This window comes from Pseudopipra pipra, chromosome 9 (assembly GCF_036250125.1).
Source record: "Pseudopipra pipra isolate bDixPip1 chromosome 9, bDixPip1.hap1, whole genome shotgun sequence".
Classification (NCBI taxonomy): Eukaryota; Metazoa; Chordata; class Aves; order Passeriformes; family Pipridae; genus Pseudopipra; species Pseudopipra pipra.
In genome coordinates, this window is record NC_087557.1 from 27,744,648 (window position 1) to 27,761,417 (window position 16,770).

Below are 16,770 nucleotides of genomic sequence, written 5' to 3' on the forward strand. Positions count from 1 at the left end.
GCCTCCCGCTCCGCCCCGGGATGCTCAGCCCTTGGCGCCGAGCGCGGCACCGCGGACCCTCCGAGCACCCCCGAGATGCAGGGACAGGGTATCTCGGTGTTTCTTCCTCCCCTGCTCCGCGGGAGGCAGCGCTTCCACCGACCCACCTGCGGCGACTGCCGCGCTCCTGCCCGTTGCTGCTGGCCCAGCGTCCGTTGCAACCTATTTGTGGCTCCTTCCCCCCCACACCACCCTTTCTATGTTTCATTGCTAGGAAACGCTGGGAATTTCACTCTCCCTCCCACAACGGCGTCACTGAAAGATCTAGGTCTGGTCCCACCACAAGTTTGGCCCACCGCTAGTAGTTTCTGTGTTGTCCACAGCCTTTCCCTTCTTCCCACCTCCCCACCCCCTTCCCCGGCATTTGTGCCCAGTTAGAGCAGCCCCATCCCTGAGGCCTCTCCCCACGCCATGCCTGGCTACTCACCCAAGCGAGGGCTTTTCCTCTTCTTTCAGATGCTCCTTCCAGCTCCCTCAGCCTTGCAGCTGAGAGTAGAGCAGGGCCCAGCCCTACCCTACCTCTGCAAAGAAGCCATGCTGAAAGCTGTCTAACTTCTGTCTCCAGCTCTTGGTTCGGCTCCTCGGCAGGAGGCATTTTCCACATCCGTACTAACACACGGTTATCCAAATATCTTTCAACTCCTCCTGCTGCTGCTTCTAAATGACACAAGCTGCAAGATCCTGGAGCCCCACTTGAGCTTCTTCTCTGTGCTTGAGCAGCAGGTGTTGTAGTCCAAGTCCTTGAACCCACACAGACACAGCTAGAACAAGGAAGCAATGGGGTGTGCTCACCTTATCACTGGTGGCTATGGGAGGCGGGCAATGGGTCACCCCAACACCAGCCCTGGAGGGTCTCGTATCCTTACAAGGGGTATGTGGGCAAGTCTGGAGCCCATTCCCCTGCCAAAGCTGTGATACATACAGGCAGGATTTGGAGGGCCAAAAAGCACCTCAGAGAGGGACATTTTTGACAGCAGATGGATTTCTATCATGGCAGGGCAGGGCAGGGCAAGGTCCATCCCTGACAGACAAATGGGCGAGCCTTCCAAGATGGCTGTTAGCCAGGAAGATGATTAACCCATAAAGCACTTTCTCTACCAACCAGCACAGGCTCTCCAGGCCCAGGCATCTCCTTTCTGATCTTGGCATGGGTCTGATGAGACAGCCCTGCAGCTCCCAGGGGCTTCAGATGTCTCTGGCCTGCAGCAGCAGCAATGGAGTACAGCCCCCATGTAGGACAGGCAAAACTTTGCCCACACCTGACACTCTTTCTTTCAACCAGGCAGGGCCCAGTTTGCGTCCTGCCACTACACAGGGCACACATTGCTTCTGTGACAGCCTCCAGCCACAGGGGACAGCCAGCACAGCTAGCAGGGGCAGTGGCTTGGTTTGCTCCAGCAATCATCATGCATGCAGAGCTGAAATACACTGCTGTTCCCAAAATGTATGGGACAATGTGGAGCAGACAGGAGACCAGCAGATGTCAGAGGAGCCACACAGAGGCAGCTGCCCAAGTCCAAGGGCAAGAATCAGCAGGCTACAGCAGCCACACTGTTGCACACTGGGAAGAGAGATGGGCAGCTCCAGGAGTGCATCTGCTTCAACACAGCACTGGGAGATCAATGCTTTCCCTACAAAGGTGTACTGGTAGCAGAGCAGGATGAGGGCCTTGTGCTGGGTACAGGAGACTGCAGAAGCATCAGCTGCAGGCTCTCTGCAGAGCAGAAGCACTTTTTTAGTCCCTTCCCCCAAGCAGCAGACAAGCTACAGGTCCAGCTGTCCACAGCTGGCTTCCTCAGGCTGTATTCACCACAGCCAGGGAGAAGGAACAGAGCCAGCACAAAGTGTCCCCACCCCAGGACCTCTGCCAGGGCCCCCTGGGACGAAGGGCACTGCAGATTGAAGAGCCCCAGCACCCAGCCAACAGTCACAGAGGAGAACAGACTTTGAAGGCACAAAAGCTTTGCTCCTCTGCCCTTCAGGTGCTCCCAGCTGCACAGTGGGGCTACAGACACCATGTACACCCCACCTGTGCTAAACTACCTGGATGGGAGCTAAAAGGCCCAAAGCACCTTGTGTTTGTGCCTCCAACACATCTCACATGGGGCTGCTAGGAGCCTGCAGAGGCAACACGGTGCTGCCTGCTCCAACAGCCTCATACCTGCTCCAGGCAGCAAGGAACAGCTCCGTGTTCCCACAGCCCAGACAGGACAGCTCTTGCAGGGTGAGCAGGCAGCAGGATTAACCCCACACAGGGAGGACACCACCAGTCTCCTGCAGCAAGACAGGGATTTTGCCAGAGACACAGAGAGGAACCTCTGAGCACAGGGGGCAGCCCAAACCAGCACTTGCTTCTGCAAGCCTCCCCAGCACGCACAGGGCAGAGGAAGAGCTGCATCCTTGGACGAGAACCATATTTATTTCACTGACACAGAATTGCACTGGTGGTCGATTCTAAACACACCGGGGACGGGCAGCAGCAGGGCCCCACAGGCTGGGCCAGGCTGCTGAGAGCAGGATTCACACAGAGAAATTTGCTTTTTTCCGAGGGGCCGATGGATCTGCGGGACGGGGCTCTACGCAGTCAGGCTCCTGCTCCTGCCGCCAGGCACCTCCCGCCCCAATCACGTATAGAAACATTAAATAAGTATATACAGAACCTCTTGGGGCGGGCTGGAACACACTGGGTTCGACAGGGCTCAGTTGCCCATTTTTACTTTAGATGTCTGGAAAGAAAGAGGAGAGGTTAGGCTGTGGCCCACAAACCCTAGCCCAGCACCCTGGTCGAACCCAAGCACCCCAGGACTGTTCAGAAGCTGCAAACAGCTTATCAGCCCCACTGGTAAGACACGAGCTTCACACAAGGTGCACCCAAGGTGACGCCCTCGGTGACAATTGCTCAGAGGGGCCATCAAAAAGGTTCAAGCTGCTGCAAATAGGCACAGTATGCTGTGGGGAGAGCTGTGCCATCCCATACCTTGTGAGCAGCCTCCCTATCCCAATGCAGAAGATTGTGCTGAAGCCCAGGTGTGCCTCCCTGGAGCCAGAGAGCATGCACCAGACAGGCACCTTATGCTCACAGTAAGCTTGGTGGCCTCATGAGACACGTACCTGCAGGATAGCAACGATGACCCCAAACAGCCCTATGGCACTGCCGAAGATCTCCACAATCAGGATCTTGACGAAGAGGCTGGCATTCTGGGCATCAGCCAGGGCAGCCCCGCTGCCCACGATGCCCACACAGACCCCACAGAAGAGATTGCATAAGCCCACGGTCAGACCAGCCCCAAACATGGAGAAACCTGTGAGAGAGGAACACTGCAAGAGCAAGGGGTAACCCCCTTTCCCTTGCACCCAGGGCATGCTGCAGCAGCTCTGCCTCAAGGTGACAGAAGACCTAGAGCTTCCAAGCCCCAGCACTGTCCTCCTGTTTGGGGAGCAGGACTGTTCCAGGGTGTGCCCCAGCTCCCACAGTGCCAGGCCAGCAAGGGACAGCAACCTGCTGCCACCCAGGGGAGGAACAGTGCAGTGTTGGGCAGCACAGCCCAGCAGGGTGCAGAAGTAACTAAATAGCTGCCTTTTGGCAGAACAGTCACATGTCCTTCAGACACCTGCAGCAGGCCACAGGTCGGTCAGAAGGTGGTGCTCAGGGTGAGACAGTGCTCACAGTGATGGCACCAGGGACCCAGCAGTCCTTACCTGCATGGTAGTTTCTGGCTCCAATCTCTTCTGGGATGACTGCAGTGAAAGGCTGAGAGAAAGCACAGGACCTGGGTTAGTGACAAGTCTGTGGTCTCTGGGAGAGGTACCTGTCCCCAGTATAACATGAGGCAGCAATATTTTGGCCACAGCCCTGACTCCATGTCCCTGGCTGGCTTCATGACATCTGCCTTGCATGTGCTCCCCCAACACTCTTCAGAATGGACAAGGATCACCACCACTCCAGGGGCTTCCAAAGCCACAACAGTCCCCACAGGGCCACCACTCACAACCTTTGCCCACGACCAGTTGCCCATCCCCACCACGGCCCCGAGGCTGGCACAGGGCTGGCAGGGCAGCCCAGGTGCTCCCATACCTCAGCCATGTTACTGATGACAATTGCCATGATGATCCCGTAGATGGCCACGGCCTCGCAGAAAATGATACTGTGGGAGAAAGGCAAAGCCTGAGCACAGTGTCACAGGGGAAAGACCCCACCCCAAGCAGCCCATGGCATTTCATGCCCAGCCAGCCAGCAACCAGACTCCTTCACAGCCATATGGGAAAGCAGAAAGGCAGTCCAGCCTACCCACTACTTTCCTCTCAAACAAGGGGGAGCTGCCAAACACAAACAGGTTGTGCTATGGCACCTGAGTAAGCTGGGAATGCCCTGTGGGAAGCAGACCCAGGGAGCCCTGCCCTCTGCCAGTCCCTTTCTGCTCCTTGGGGAAGGGTTGTGCAAGGAGAACCCTTGTCTGGTTGGGAAGTGTGATCTCAGGGTGTTTGTTTTGAACACACTGGGCTCATTCACTGTGTGATATCACACAGTGACTCTCCAAAGCAGCACTCTGGCTCCTTTAGGGCTCTTTGTTTTGAAAGCAAACAGCATCAGCAGCTCAGCAAGGAATGGTCTGCCAGCAGCACCCAGCAGACATTGGACAGAAGCCTCTGCACTGGCTTGGGACCCGCCCCACTCAGGTGCAGCACGAGCACTAACCCCAGGTCTGTGCTTACCTGACCAGGTTCTTCGTTTTGATCCGAGGGGCTTTGACTCCACCACCAATGATGCTGGAGCCTGTGATGTAAATCCCCCTGTGGCAGACAAGGGTGGTTGGTGGAGTCTGGCACTCACAGAGAAATTCTACAGGGAAACCAGGATCTTCCAAAAAGAATTGGGCATGCAGCTGGGGGACACTGCGGAGCTGGCCTAGCCACCCCCAGGGTACAAGAGGTCCCAAGCTCCATCACCTACACCAGCAGAACTGCTGGGGCACAGGAGCCACCACAGGACAGCCTGGGCAGGGGTACAGCTTCCAGAGACTTTCCTGTCTTTCCACTGCCATTGTTGCCTGCAAGATGGTCCACCCAGACTCCCCAGGGGCCCACCAGTCCAGCCCCTCTGCTGTGGTGACCCACAGCCCTACATGTGCACATTGTCCTACCCCTGCTCTGCTGTGGGAAAACTGCAGTGCAGACACAGCTACTGAGGTGGGACAGCAGGAGAATGCTAAAGAACCAGTTCCACTCACCAGGCAGCTCCCACCACAGACAGGGAGATGGCCAAGCCAATGCCCAGGTTGGACCACATGAAGGGTGAGGTCTCCGTCAGAAACCTGGAGAGGAAGAAGTGTCCTGAGTTAGCACACAAGCTGAGCCCCCATAGTCATGCCACACAGCTCCAAAACAGACACCCCTCCACCAAGATGGGCTGGGCACCCAGACACTGGGACACGAGAGCCTCTACCAGCTAGCAACACAGGAGCCTCACCTGCATGGATCAAGATCTTCCTCCCAAACCCTCACTGTGAAGTGGAGGCCTGGGCTGGGAGATGTGGAGGGCAGGGCAGTGATGGCTGCACCAGGACCCTGTATGGAGCCAGCCACATGAACACATGGGCTGCATTTATCCCACCTCCTGTGATGAGCTGTCCATCGCTCACTGTTCCCCTGGAGGCACTGCCAGCACCACCCACTTCTCACACAGCCCCGAGGATGCCCGTATTTACAGGGAACTCACCAGGCCACATCAAAGCGGAAGCCCAGGTCAAATATTGTGTAGCAGATCCCTGGAAAGCAAAAACAACATGGAAACCTTCAGAGAGGCACCTGGTGCTGCTGCTTCCTCCCTGACCTACAAAGCCCTGGGGTAGAGGCCCAGGAGCACAGCACAGCATGCAGAAGGATTACTGGGAAGACTGGCATGCAGAGCTGTGAGGCAAGGTGTCCCCTCCAAGTCCCCTGTTATCCCAGCACTTCTGCATCAGCATAGGACAGGCAGCCCAGTCCTGTGATACTCCCAGATCCCATCCCCGTCTTGCCCAGAAGATGATTGCGGTGGTTGTCACACCCATTTCCTACTCCCTCGCCTGCTGAGCTCCCATACACCATGCTGGGCTGCAGGGTCTCCAGGGCAATCCATATCCTGGTGCCCCAGCACGGTCTCCACCCACATCACCAAACGGCTCAGCTCTGCTGGAGAGCCAGGGCATGGGGGACCAGCTGTGAGCTCTTCCCTGTCACAGGAGAGGCAAGAGGAGGCTGTGCCCTGACTGACCATCACGTGCTGCTCCACCATCATCACACCAGGGGCTGTGCTGCTCCCCAGGAGCCCGTCAACACCAGAAGCTTCAGCTGCCCCCAGCACCTCCTTTCCAAGGGTGTGAGTTCAAGACATGACTCCTGTCCTCTGCATTTCCCCCAGGGTTAGTGATTTTCAGATAAATTTGTACACCAACACAGGCAGGAGACACCAAAGTGCACCCCTGAGAAACCCAGAAAAGCCCTTCCTTCCCAGGAAAGCAGGGAGTACTGTACCCTGAGTGCTCTTCTCCCACATGGAACTGCAGCTGGGAGTCACACCTGACATCCCTGTGCAGCCCAGGCACACGCAGAGGTGTGAAACCCACCCACAAACCCTGCCTTGCTCTGAGCTCCTGAGTGGGAAACACGGCTGCAGAACAGGAGAGACACCTGCTCTTTGCTGGAAAGGAGAGGGTGACCTGGCCCTAAGGAACAGATAAGTGCAGGCAGCGTCTGCTCCACACCAGATACAGAGGGTGAAGGGATGGCTCTGCCATATCTGGCTGGAGCCAGTGTCTGTGTGACACTGATCCTTCATATGGCCGGGAAAAGAGGAAATGAGAGACTCCTGGAATGCCTGAATGCAGCAAAGAGGTCACGGCACGTGTCCCACTGCTCCCTTCAACCCCAGAGCTGCAGCCTGGAGGCAGGGGGTGATTGCAACATGCCCAGCAGAAATGTGAGGGGCAGGACCCAGGTTGGAGGAGCCCTATCCTGCACATAGCCAAGACCTGCAGGACAACTCATCCCACTGGGAGATGTGGATGGCAGGGCAGTGATGGCTGCACCAGGACCCTGTATGGAGCCAGTCACATGAACACATGGGAGGCCTTGGCGCTGCAGTGCAGGGAGACCCTCGCAGCAGGGATGTCCCCGTCATTCCTGTGTGCTAAGCCCCTCCATGTGCAACTCGGGGCTCGGCACCCCACTCACCAGAGCACACAAGCACTGCCAGACAAGCCAGCCAGCCCCAAAACGGGAGGCAGTACTGCTGGTCCACTCCTTCTGCCTGCAGAATTGGGGTGCCCCCCTCCCCTGCAGCGACACACATGGATGAGGAATGGTGCCACCATGGCCAGGGAGGACAGAGGGAGGGCATAGCCCAGCCCTGGCAACCTTCAGGGATGATTCCTACAGTGACACAGCCTATGACTTGTGTTTTGGCTTTGCTGCTTGGGTGGCAGAGCAAGAACTGAACCCAGCCAGCCCCAGCTGCCTCCACTCCCAAGAAGCAGTAAAGAAGGGCTACAACCAGCTCAGGGCAGATCCTCAGTACACCTTTAGTCTCTCTGAGAGCAGGTGTAGCCTTAAATCTGTATGCAAAAGAAACAGGGTGAAGGACACTTTCCTGTGAACTCTGGCTTCCAGCTCTGCAGCCAGAAGGACAGAAAGGAGAGGGCAGCAGGACTGGAGGATCAAATCAGGGCTTAGGACAAAGACAGAAAGCACAAGGAGGCACTAATGCAACACTGCAAGAAGCAAGACTGTTTCCTGCTCACGTCTTCCTCAAAAAGGAACTGCAACAGGGCAGGGGAAGTTAAGAGCATCTGGGCTCAGCTTGGGAGATTTTCCGACAGTCTCACGGTCACAGTGTGCATCTACACTGGTGTGAGCCACATGACTCAGAGAGCCCAGTGAGGCAGCCCTGGGCCCACACTGGATTCACCAGACCCTAGAAACACGAGGCAGTGAGACACCCTTTGCTTCTGACTTTTTCTCTCCCCTCACCCGAACACTGAGGCAGGAGCCAAAGTCTCCCCAGCCTCTGCCCGGCTTGTGATCGCTTTGGTCTGTGCTGAAAAAGGAGATAACCAGCAGTCCCAGCACAAAATCTACCTGCTAGCCCTAAGCCATTAAATCCACCCTCAGTGCTGCTGAGCCCAATGCCATCAACGGCAGGGCTGCCACGAGCTGCAACACGGCCACGCACCAACTCCACAATCACCTCCACAATCACCCACACAAACTCACACGTTCTCTAACGTTGCCACAGCTGGGTAAAGCAAGGCGCTCTCTCCACCAAGGAGACAGCAACTGCCACGGTCTGAAGAGCCAGGCTCCTGCCTTCACCTCCCCTCATCTGCCAAACCGAGACACAACCCCAGCACCTTTCTGCTCTCGCACACGCAGCGAAGTGAATCAGCTGTCCGAGCCAGTCAGGCTCAGAGCTCTGGACGCTGCACATCCGACAGCGACTGCGAGTGGCGCGGCACTGCCGGGGTCCGAGCCCTCCGAGGGAGCAGCTCAGGCGGTGTCCAGGCTGGGCAGCCCCCCAGCCTCGCTCCCGGCGCCACGGGGAGCAGCTCAGCGACCGGGGGTCTGAAAACCTCTCGACCTCCCCCTTCCTTTTTCACGCCGCACCAACTCCCCCCACCAGCCCCTCCCCGGCAAGGCCGCGGCCAGCGAGGGCACAGCCACGACCCGCAGCCCCCTCCCGCCGCACGGCCCAGCGCGGCCCCGCGCCCCCCCCGCGGCCCGGCGCTGACCGACGCCCAGCAGGGTGGTCCAGAAGGCGAGGCCGAGCCCCGAGTAGAGCAGGGCGAGCCCGGTCATGGCGGCGGCGGCACCGGGCAGAGCTGGCGGACCGGAGCGGGCGGGCCGGGTCACCTGGCGCCGGGGCACGTGACCGGAACCGCAGCGCCGCGCGGAACCGGCGTGACGGCACCGGCACCACCCCGCCCGCTCATTGGCTGCCTGGTCCGGCAGACGCGGCAAAACTACACAGACCATAAGGCACCGCGAGCAGTGCCTCTTCCCATTGGCTCCCTCCCCCGGGGCGGGGTTTCAGAGCGCGATGTCGCGCTCCCATTGGCCGGCGCCGCGCCGCATCCCGGAAGCGGGCTCTGGGCGCCGCGTGCCACCATGGCCGCCGCCTTCAGCAGTGACGGGGAGGTTGCGCTGCGGCGGGAGCTGCGGCCGGTGGCGGCGGCACCGCGGGGCGACCTCGACGGCTTCTACGAGATGGGCCGGGCCGCCGCCTTCGTGCGGGACGGCGGGTTCTGCAAGGTGGGGGTGGAGCGAAACTAAGAGCCGCGCGCCGCCCCTTCCCGGGTGCCTCCTCCCCCGTCCCTCACCCCCTGTACCCCCCTCAGGTCGCCCTCCAGTTCCCCGACGAGCTCCTGGCGGACGCGGCAGCGGTGGCGGCCCGGATGGAGGCGGCGACCGGGGCCGAGATGTTCGTGCTGGGAGACACCACGTACGGCAGGTCGGTGGGAGCCGCGGGGGGTGTCCCGGGGCTCCCCCGCGGGCAGGAGCGGGGCTGAGGGGACGACGGTGCCAGAGAGGATGGAGAGAGAGCTCCGGGTGCCGCAGAGCCCGTCTGATACCGGCTTGTCCCCGCAGCTGCTGCGTGGACGAAGTGGCCGCGGAGCACGCGGGTGCCGAGGCGGTGCTGCACTACGGCCCGGCCTGTCTCAGCCCCTGCGGAAAGCTGCCGGTGCTGCACATCTTTGGGCAGCAGCCGCTGGACGTCGGGCGCTGTGCAGAGGCGTTCCGGGAGCTCTACCCCGAGCGGCAGAGCCGCGTGGTGGTGCTGAGCGACGTGGTCTATGCCCATGCGATGGGTGAGTGCCCCGGGGCAGGGAGGGGCGCTCTGGCACAGCTCCGAGCTCTGCAGGCAGGCATTCCACAGACACTGGCAGCCTTGATTTCTGTCCTTACCTTTCCCCTGCTCTGTCCCACCTTTTGCGGCTCGGGACTTGTGGCCGTGTTTAGTTCTCACTCCTCTCTCCCTTCAGGTGAGCTGGAGCAGCAGTTGTGCCCCGAGTATCCCAACATCACCTTCTCCAGGCTGGAGTGTGGGGACCCTCCTGCCCCTGCGCTGCCTGGGGAGGAGCGGAGGTTTGGCCGCCGGTTCCTGGCGGAGGCTCCAGGGGGGCTGCAGGACTACGCCATGTTCTACGTGGGGGCCGAGGGCCTGGCCCTCACCAACTTCATGCTGACCTGGAACCGCTGCCCCTTCAGCTCCTTTGACCCCACCACGGGCTGCGGCCGCCACGAGACCCTCAATGTGAACCGGGCGCTGATGCGCCGCCTGTACCTGGTGGAGCGGGCGCGGGACGCACGTGTGGTGGGGATCCTGGTGGGCACCCTGGGCGTGGTGGGGTACCTGGCCCTGCTGCAGCGTCTCCGGGAGCTGCTGCGCCGTGCCGGGAAACGCAGCTACACCCTGGCCGTGGGGAAGCCCAACCCCGCCAAGCTGGCCAACTTCCCGGAGGTGGACATCTTTGTCCTGGTGGCCTGCGCTCAGAACTCCCTCCTGGACTCCAGTGACTTCTACCGGCCTGTTGTGACTCCCTACGAGCTGGAGCTGGCCTGTAACCCAGCCAGAGAGTGGACAGGGAGCTACCTCACAGACTTCCGAGACCTGCTGCCGGGTATCAGCTACAGACCAGCTGCCCAGTGCCCTCCAGAGCGCATCCTGCCTGGCTGCCATGCCTGTAGGGCGAGCTCCAGGATAGATGTACCACCAGGCTAACATTGCTGTTTTCTGGCAGGTGCCTGTGCACACATGGAGCTCCCACCGGCCATCCCCGCAGCGGAGGCCATTCCCGACGTCTCGCTGATCACGGGAGAGATGAGAGCTGCCCACCTCTGCGACCCCCCGGCCTCCCAGCTGCCCCCCAGCACCACCCTGGCCTGCAGGGACCAGACTCGGGCCCTCGCGGAGATCAGCCCTGCTGGTTTGTGTTGGTTTCATGGTGGGTCCGAGCCCTGGTGCAGGGGCAGCACCGCCTCCCTGCTCCCAGTAACAATTCCCTTTCTCTCTCCTCCCAGCCTCCTTCCTGGAGTCCCGCAGCTGGCGGGGCCTGGAGCAGCAGCTGGGACAGACGCCCATCTCCAAGGCTGTGCAGGGCCGGCGAGGGATTGCCATTGCCTACGAGGATGAAGGGTGTGAGCAACCCTGATCTGGCAGCACCATCAGCACCAAGCCAGGAGCAGGGCCCTGGGCATTGCCTGCCCCTGGGTGTTAGACCCACAGGGGCCTGGACCTGCTGCCAGCTACCCCTGTGCTGGATGCAGCCTTGGGTCAGTAGTACTGCAGCAGGAGAGCAGGAGTTGCACATGTGCTTGGGAATGCCTGTGTCACCCTGAGGCTCATGGCCCAGGGCAACAGCATGGACAGATATGTGGCCCAGACCTGGCCTCCAAGGGATCCCTGGTCCAGGGCAGCTTTGGCCCTACATGGAAAGGTCACAGCTTTGCAAGAGCTGACAGTGCTGGGACTTTAGGCCTTTGTGGGCTGCTGCTGCTGACTGAAGCTGAACTGAAGAGGACTTGTGAGTGAACCCTTCTTTAAAATAAAACACGGCCTGAGGAGCACAAATGGGTGATACTAGCTGTCCCAGAGTGATAAAACAGATTATGGTGCCCCCTTGGGGAGCACAGCTCTGTGTACAGGCTAAAACCAGCCTGAGAGAACAGAAAACCAGAACTGGGAACCCCAGGAATGAGAGCATGATCTAGGCTGGGGCACTAAGGCAAGGGCAGGAGGGCTCCAAGCATGAGCAAGCCCCTCCCCTGCTGTGATGAACGGGGGGGAATAGGGCACACGCATCCTCTGCTGGGGGGAGGATCCTACATTTGGAAGGGGTGTAGTCCCCCCTCTCATGTGGGGCAGGACTGTTTCTGCTCCATGGCAGGCAGGAGAGCATGGCAAGCAGGACAGACTGTTTTTTGCCATCCCTCCCGAAAGCCAGGGAGGTGTTGAGGCATCTCAGCCTTGATTTAACCCCCTCTACTGGGCTCTTCCCCTGAGTCAAGGGGCACGCAAAGTCTGGGCACTGCAGTAATGACAGCCACAACATAGAAATATTCTTAATATAATTAGGTGCAGGGCCTCCCCCCTCCCAACCACACGTACAAACAAGCAGGGGGCACGTCCCCCCTGCCCAGCCAGCCACTGCTGCAGGCACGGGGCAGCCTCCCCGCCACGGGGCACGGGCTGGGGAAGGGCGGGTAGCCCGGGTGTGGGGCAGTCCTGCCCAGGCTTCCCCTGCCCCGCCACCACCTCCTGCAGCCGGCACTCCTGTCCCCTGCGAGGAGGGAGCATGCTGGGGGAAACAAAGATGCTGACACCGAGATGCGGCCACCAAATCTAGCTGAGGAGCGTCCCGAGTGGGTTAATTCTAGGTGGAGGGTTATTCTATGAGCCGTACTGCAGCAGGGCAGGGGGTGGGGGGGCTTCCTTGTGGGGAAGAGCTGGTCCAGGCAAATTGTCCGCGGTCCTGGCCAGGTGCTCAGTAGTCTGCTGTGTACTCTGTACCGTGCAGCCCTCGGCACAACAAGGTGAACTCCTTCACCATCTCCTTCACTCGCCGCTTGTTCACACGCTCTCTGCTAAGACAGAGGGAGGGGGACAAACATGAAGCAGGAGGGATGCACCAGGCCATGCAGGGGGGTCGTTCCTACCATATGTGGGCCACAGCCACTGGGGCAAGTGGCACACGAACCTGAGGATCTGCTGGCTGAAGTTTTCCTTCTGCTCTGGAGTGACACGGGCCGAGGGGAAGCCATCCTGCTGCATTGCCTCCTTGATCCAGACGCTCAGGAGGCTGAAGCAGTGCTTGTTCAAGGCAAAGAGGATTTCTGCGAAGTGATCCATGAGGCTGCGGGAAGCCTGGCCACCAATGCCCTGCCCCAGAGCAAACAGAACATGCTGAGCTCCCAGTGTCACCCTCCCTGCTCCCACCCAGATGCTCCTGGGCTCTCTGCCCCTGGCTCAGCAGGTGCTGCTCAGGAATAAAGCCCAAAGCTGCCCGGGGAGCCCGTGGTCCTGATGTCTCTCACCTCCAGCACTGCCTGCAGCAGCACTTTGCCGTTCTCGTGCACGACCTGTCCCACCGGGGCGATCTCTCCACAGCGGGGCAGCAGCTCCGTCTGCAACACAGAGCCCAGGCCTGCTCAGTGCCAGCACAAGCACCACACTGCAGCACCCCTGCCCAAACCTCAGCCCCACTCCTGCCCTCCCAGCTCTCAGAGGGGGCTGCACAATGCCACGATACTCACAAAAAAGCCACAGGATGCTTTGACTGTTGGGGCCTCGGGAAACTTGAGTGAAAGGACACCTGCAGGCAAAAATCACTCAGGTTAGCAGCCAAAAAACTCCCTCACCGTTCCAAATCAGCCCTGCAGTCCCCAGCCCTGGGCTGGTTTGTACCCAGCTCCACAGGACCAGCAGGCTGGCTTCTCCTCAGAGTGATTTGGAGCACATGTCCGTGCTCATGTTACTCACCACACTGAAACACTGCTTTGACATCCAGGTTGCTACACAGGAAGAGGTCTGGCTTCCTTTTCAGAGCCTGCAAGGCACACAGACAGGTAGCATGAACCCAGTGCTGTAGAGGCACCCAGGAAGCCTCCGAGGAACCCAGTGCCCCAGCCAGCCTCTGTCTGGACACACACTTACCTGGGCACACCCACAGCAAACAGCAGATTCACACACTACAGCAGGAAACCATCACTTTACCCACCCCTTCCCCCCCAAGAGAATGTCATTCAAACACCCAGGCAGCTTGCCCAGGACCTGAGGAAAGGTGCCACAGTGGTGTCCACACAAACACTCGGACACAGAGGGCTCCTGTCCCACCGGAGCAGACCAGGCAGCCGCTCCCGGGACAAGGGCAGCCATGTGGGGCTCAGCAGAGACCAGCCACCTGCGTGGTTTGCTCCTCTCCTCTTGAAGATGCTGGCATCCCTGGGGGTCACAGCAACTGGTTCAAGCAGTAGCCCCAGACGACAGTGAGATGCCAACGTTCCTTGGCAGTTCCTGAGCAGCAAGTCTGAGATCAGGAAAGCTTTGTTTTTGTTAAAGCCACACAGTGATTCCACCAGCCTCTGTGGGGGTCAGGCACTGCTGCTGGAGACACCCTGAGCTGTGGCACCTTGTGCAGTGACTTGGTGCCCCTGGTGCTGGCACTGAGCAGTTACTGGGTGGAAATGTTTCAGTCTGCACCTTCCACTCCATGGGAAGGGTTTCCAACCTGCCTCAGTGAGCCCTGCTATATCAGGCAGCCACATGCATGCCCTGACCACCATACCCTCCGCTGCAAGAAACCGCTGGGGATGGCATCCATGCCTCCTGCCCTGCTGTCACTGCAAGACCAGGGACAGCAGCCACAGCACTGGAGCAGCCCTGTTCTGTGCCTGGAGCTCAGAGAGCAGGACACCAGGGCAGGCAGCTGAGCTGTGTGCGAGGCCACTGCCACCCTCCAGTCCTGCTCCCAGGGATGAAAGCAGGGAGAGCTTTCAGCCAGCAGAACACAGTCATCTGCCCCTGTGGTCTCTACTTGGCGCAAAACACACTTATTTCCCACCCCTTCTTCTACAGGGTCCACAGCCATCTGCCCAGTTAAAATGCTGGAAACCAAGAAGCTGAGGAGCAGGTTTGAGAGTGACCTCATCTCCTTTCTGACCTTTTGTATCACGTACTGCAAGAGAGGACTCAGGTTTGGGCACCGAAGGCATCGCTGTACCAGGCAGAGAAGGCACAGTCACAGGGAACTGCTTCCCTGCCAGAGCTCCCTGGGGCAATCAGGGGCCATGTTATACCTGTGTGTGTATATACAGGCTGTGCACTGTCCCTCCTGAAGTGCTGGCACCAACATCAGAAGGCGAGATACTGGCTGGGCAATGGTTTAGAAACACATCCACTCATTGAGGTTGCTGCTGTCCAGCTGCCCTCATACAGGACAAACACTTGCTTGTGCAAGAGATGGTGTAGTTTTAGCCATGGAGACTACCCCTGCTGGGGCCCTGCTGTGGACTCCAGAGCAGGGACCACAAGCCTCTCCCCCAGTATCATGCTGCTCCAGGGCAGCTGGCTCCCGTGATACCACCCAGCTGCAGGTTCCTCTACCCTGCCCGTCCATGGGGCTGGTTTTAACCCAAATCCTGCATGCTGTGAGTGTTCCATTTGGCACAAGAGTCTTCCCAAGTGCTCAGGTTGCCACCTACCTGCAGTGTGCTTCTCCCAGCCAAAGCAGACCTGCCACAGGCACAGCCCCCCAGGCTCTCCTGCAGACTCACTGCAGCACCTGCTCCTCACTCCGTCAGTGCCGTGGGGAAAAGCATGCCAGTATTGGGAGGGCTCCTTCCCATAGGACACTTTGCACGGAGTGCAAGCCCAGGGCAGACCTGGGCACATATACACATGCCTGTTGTAAAGAGAGATGCTTTTTACCCCCACAAGATGGGGCCTGTGGAGCTCCTCCCATAAGAAAGCAGAACCAGGTAGGTCCTCTTTCCTAGCACCAGGAAGCCTGCTCCAACTCTGGAACCTCCTACTGCCAGCCCATCTACCCTCTCTCCTGCCAGAGCAGCTCTGCTCACATCTTCTGGGATGGGGAGAGGTCTTTAAGTCTTTTCAAAGTCCCCCCCACATCCTCTGCATGAGCAGCCACTGCAGAGATAGGCATTGGCTCTCCAACAAGAACTCTGCTGCAGGCTGGCACAGAGAGAATTTTGGGTTCTTGTCCACAGCAGCTGGGAGATCCTCAGACAGGTCTTCAGAGCAGGCTCTTCTGTGCCCATCTCCTCATAGGCAGACAGGCATGGAAGGGACACCAAACCCCGTGGACAGGGGATGGGGGGGCTCCACCACCAGTTCCTGAAGCTCTCCAGAACACAGATCAAGCCATTGTGTCCGGTACGACCAACCTCTTCCCACATCACACACCTGGCACTGCAGAGCCTCCTGCTTTGAGAAGGGCACGTAAGGTTGGCCAGGCAGGAGCAGTCAGCCTCAGCAAGGGCATGCTGAACCCATGTCCTCCACGGGGCTCTCTGAGGCTGGCTGGAGCAGCTTTGGTGGAGAGTTCAAGGACTGATGCATGAAGCCTGGACCAGCCCAGGAAGGGAGGGAGGTGGGGGATGACGCTGGCTGTGCCTGGCCAGGCATTGCCTGCCATCACAGAAGGTCAGTTGTGCATCTTCTGCTTGGTGAGGCCCCGCTCATCCAGCCTGCCCCAGGGATCTGTCAGGGGAGGTCACCAAACTGCTCCAAAGGTCTGTACAAGCAAGGAGGGCCTGCTAGGGCAGAGCTGATGCGCCTGCAGCCCTAGTGGGAAGGCAGGCTGGAGAGCACCAAAATCCTACCTGCAACCAGGAGGACACACATAAGTGGTACCTGCTGGCCAGGGAGAGGATGAGAGCTCCCAAACACCAGAACCTGCCTGGTTTTGCCAATGCAGATTGGGCACAAGCCCCAGCCACCACGGGCTGTGTGGTCCTGGGCACTGGTGCTCTGGCTGCACGGGTGGAACTGAGCCCCACAGCCCTCCAGGTGGGATGCTCCCCTCGGGCACTGCAGCAGTGATGCTCCGCACCGATCCCAGCACACAGCAGAGGCGGGAAGGGAGCAGCTGAGGACAATCTCATCGCAGAGGATGCTGGCACTGTTCCACACAGTCTTATGGCAGGCTGCTTATTTTATCCTTAGCTTCAAGTAGTGCG

General features: G+C 59.4%; 3 protein-coding genes across 7 annotated transcripts in view; 1 reads left to right on the forward strand and 2 right to left on the reverse strand.

The window, feature by feature from the left end:
• Positions 1-2,439: 2,439 nt before the first annotated feature.
• ATP6V0B (ATPase H+ transporting V0 subunit b) lies at positions 2,440-9,247 on the reverse strand. Of its 2 annotated transcripts, XM_064665450.1 has the most exons (9): positions 9,240-9,247; positions 8,805-8,880; positions 5,756-5,804; positions 5,268-5,351; positions 4,753-4,830; positions 4,115-4,184; positions 3,739-3,790; positions 3,151-3,341; positions 2,440-2,765 (listed from the first exon to the last, which is right to left on the reverse strand). In XM_064665450.1, exons 2-9 carry the CDS (start codon positions 8,869-8,871, stop codon positions 2,739-2,741), a joined length of 618 nt encoding a protein of 205 aa, XP_064521520.1. In that variant the 5' UTR covers positions 8,872-8,880; positions 9,240-9,247; the 3' UTR covers positions 2,440-2,738. The 2 variants fall into 2 exon arrangements, with proteins under 2 accessions (XP_064521520.1, XP_064521519.1); XM_064665449.1 differs by lacking the exon at positions 9,240-9,247 and having other exon boundaries at positions 8,805-8,979.
• Positions 9,098-11,644, forward strand: DPH2 (diphthamide biosynthesis 2). Of its 2 annotated transcripts, XM_064665430.1 has the most exons (6): positions 9,140-9,324; positions 9,411-9,523; positions 9,661-9,881; positions 10,056-10,694; positions 10,815-11,000; positions 11,095-11,644. In XM_064665430.1, exons 1-6 carry the CDS (start codon positions 9,181-9,183, stop codon positions 11,223-11,225), a joined length of 1,434 nt encoding a protein of 477 aa, XP_064521500.1. In that variant the 5' UTR covers positions 9,140-9,180; the 3' UTR covers positions 11,226-11,644. The 2 variants fall into 2 exon arrangements, with proteins under 2 accessions (XP_064521501.1, XP_064521500.1); XM_064665431.1 differs by lacking the exon at positions 9,661-9,881 and having other exon boundaries at positions 9,098-9,324.
• Positions 11,645-12,124: 480 nt separating this feature from the next.
• IPO13 (importin 13) overlaps positions 12,125-16,770 on the reverse strand; it is a 31,599-nt gene continuing 26,953 nt past the window's right edge. For 2 of the 3 annotated variants that reach the window (XR_010432856.1, XM_064665423.1), the window contains 5 exons: positions 13,553-13,619; positions 13,327-13,385; positions 13,108-13,197; positions 12,771-12,952; positions 12,125-12,654 (listed from right to left, as the gene is read on the reverse strand). Coding sequence is in view for 2 of the 3 variants with exons in the window: in XM_064665423.1 (XP_064521493.1) it covers positions 12,558-12,654; positions 12,771-12,952; positions 13,108-13,197; positions 13,327-13,385; positions 13,553-13,619 (495 nt within the window). In the remaining variant the exon portion in view is untranslated. Of the gene's footprint in view, positions 12,658-12,770; positions 12,953-13,107; positions 13,198-13,326; positions 13,386-13,552; positions 13,620-16,770 lie in introns of all 3 variants that reach the window. The other variant, XM_064665422.1, reaches the window with a different exon arrangement.

Excerpts from the sequence above, each read along its gene's own strand:
- ATP6V0B (XM_064665450.1), bottom strand. The coding sequence starts at position 8,871 with ATGACCGGGCTCGCCCTGCTCTACTCGGGGCTCGGCCTCGCCTTCTGG. Across the intron at positions 5,352-5,755 it reads TTCCGCTTTGATGTGGCCTG|GTTTCTGACGGAGACCTCAC; the intron begins GTGAGTTCCCTG and ends CTTCCTCTCCAG. Across the intron at positions 2,766-3,150 it reads TCATCGTTGCTATCCTGCAG|ACATCTAAAGTAAAAATGGG; the intron begins GTACGTGTCTCA and ends CTTTCTTTCCAG.
- DPH2 (XM_064665430.1), top strand. The coding sequence starts at position 9,181 with ATGGCCGCCGCCTTCAGCAGTGACGGGGAGGTTGCGCTGCGGCGGGAG. Across the intron at positions 9,882-10,055 it reads GGTCTATGCCCATGCGATGG|GTGAGCTGGAGCAGCAGTTG; the intron begins GTGAGTGCCCCG and ends CTCTCCCTTCAG. Across the intron at positions 10,695-10,814 it reads CTTCCGAGACCTGCTGCCGG|GTGCCTGTGCACACATGGAG; the intron begins GTATCAGCTACA and ends GTTTTCTGGCAG.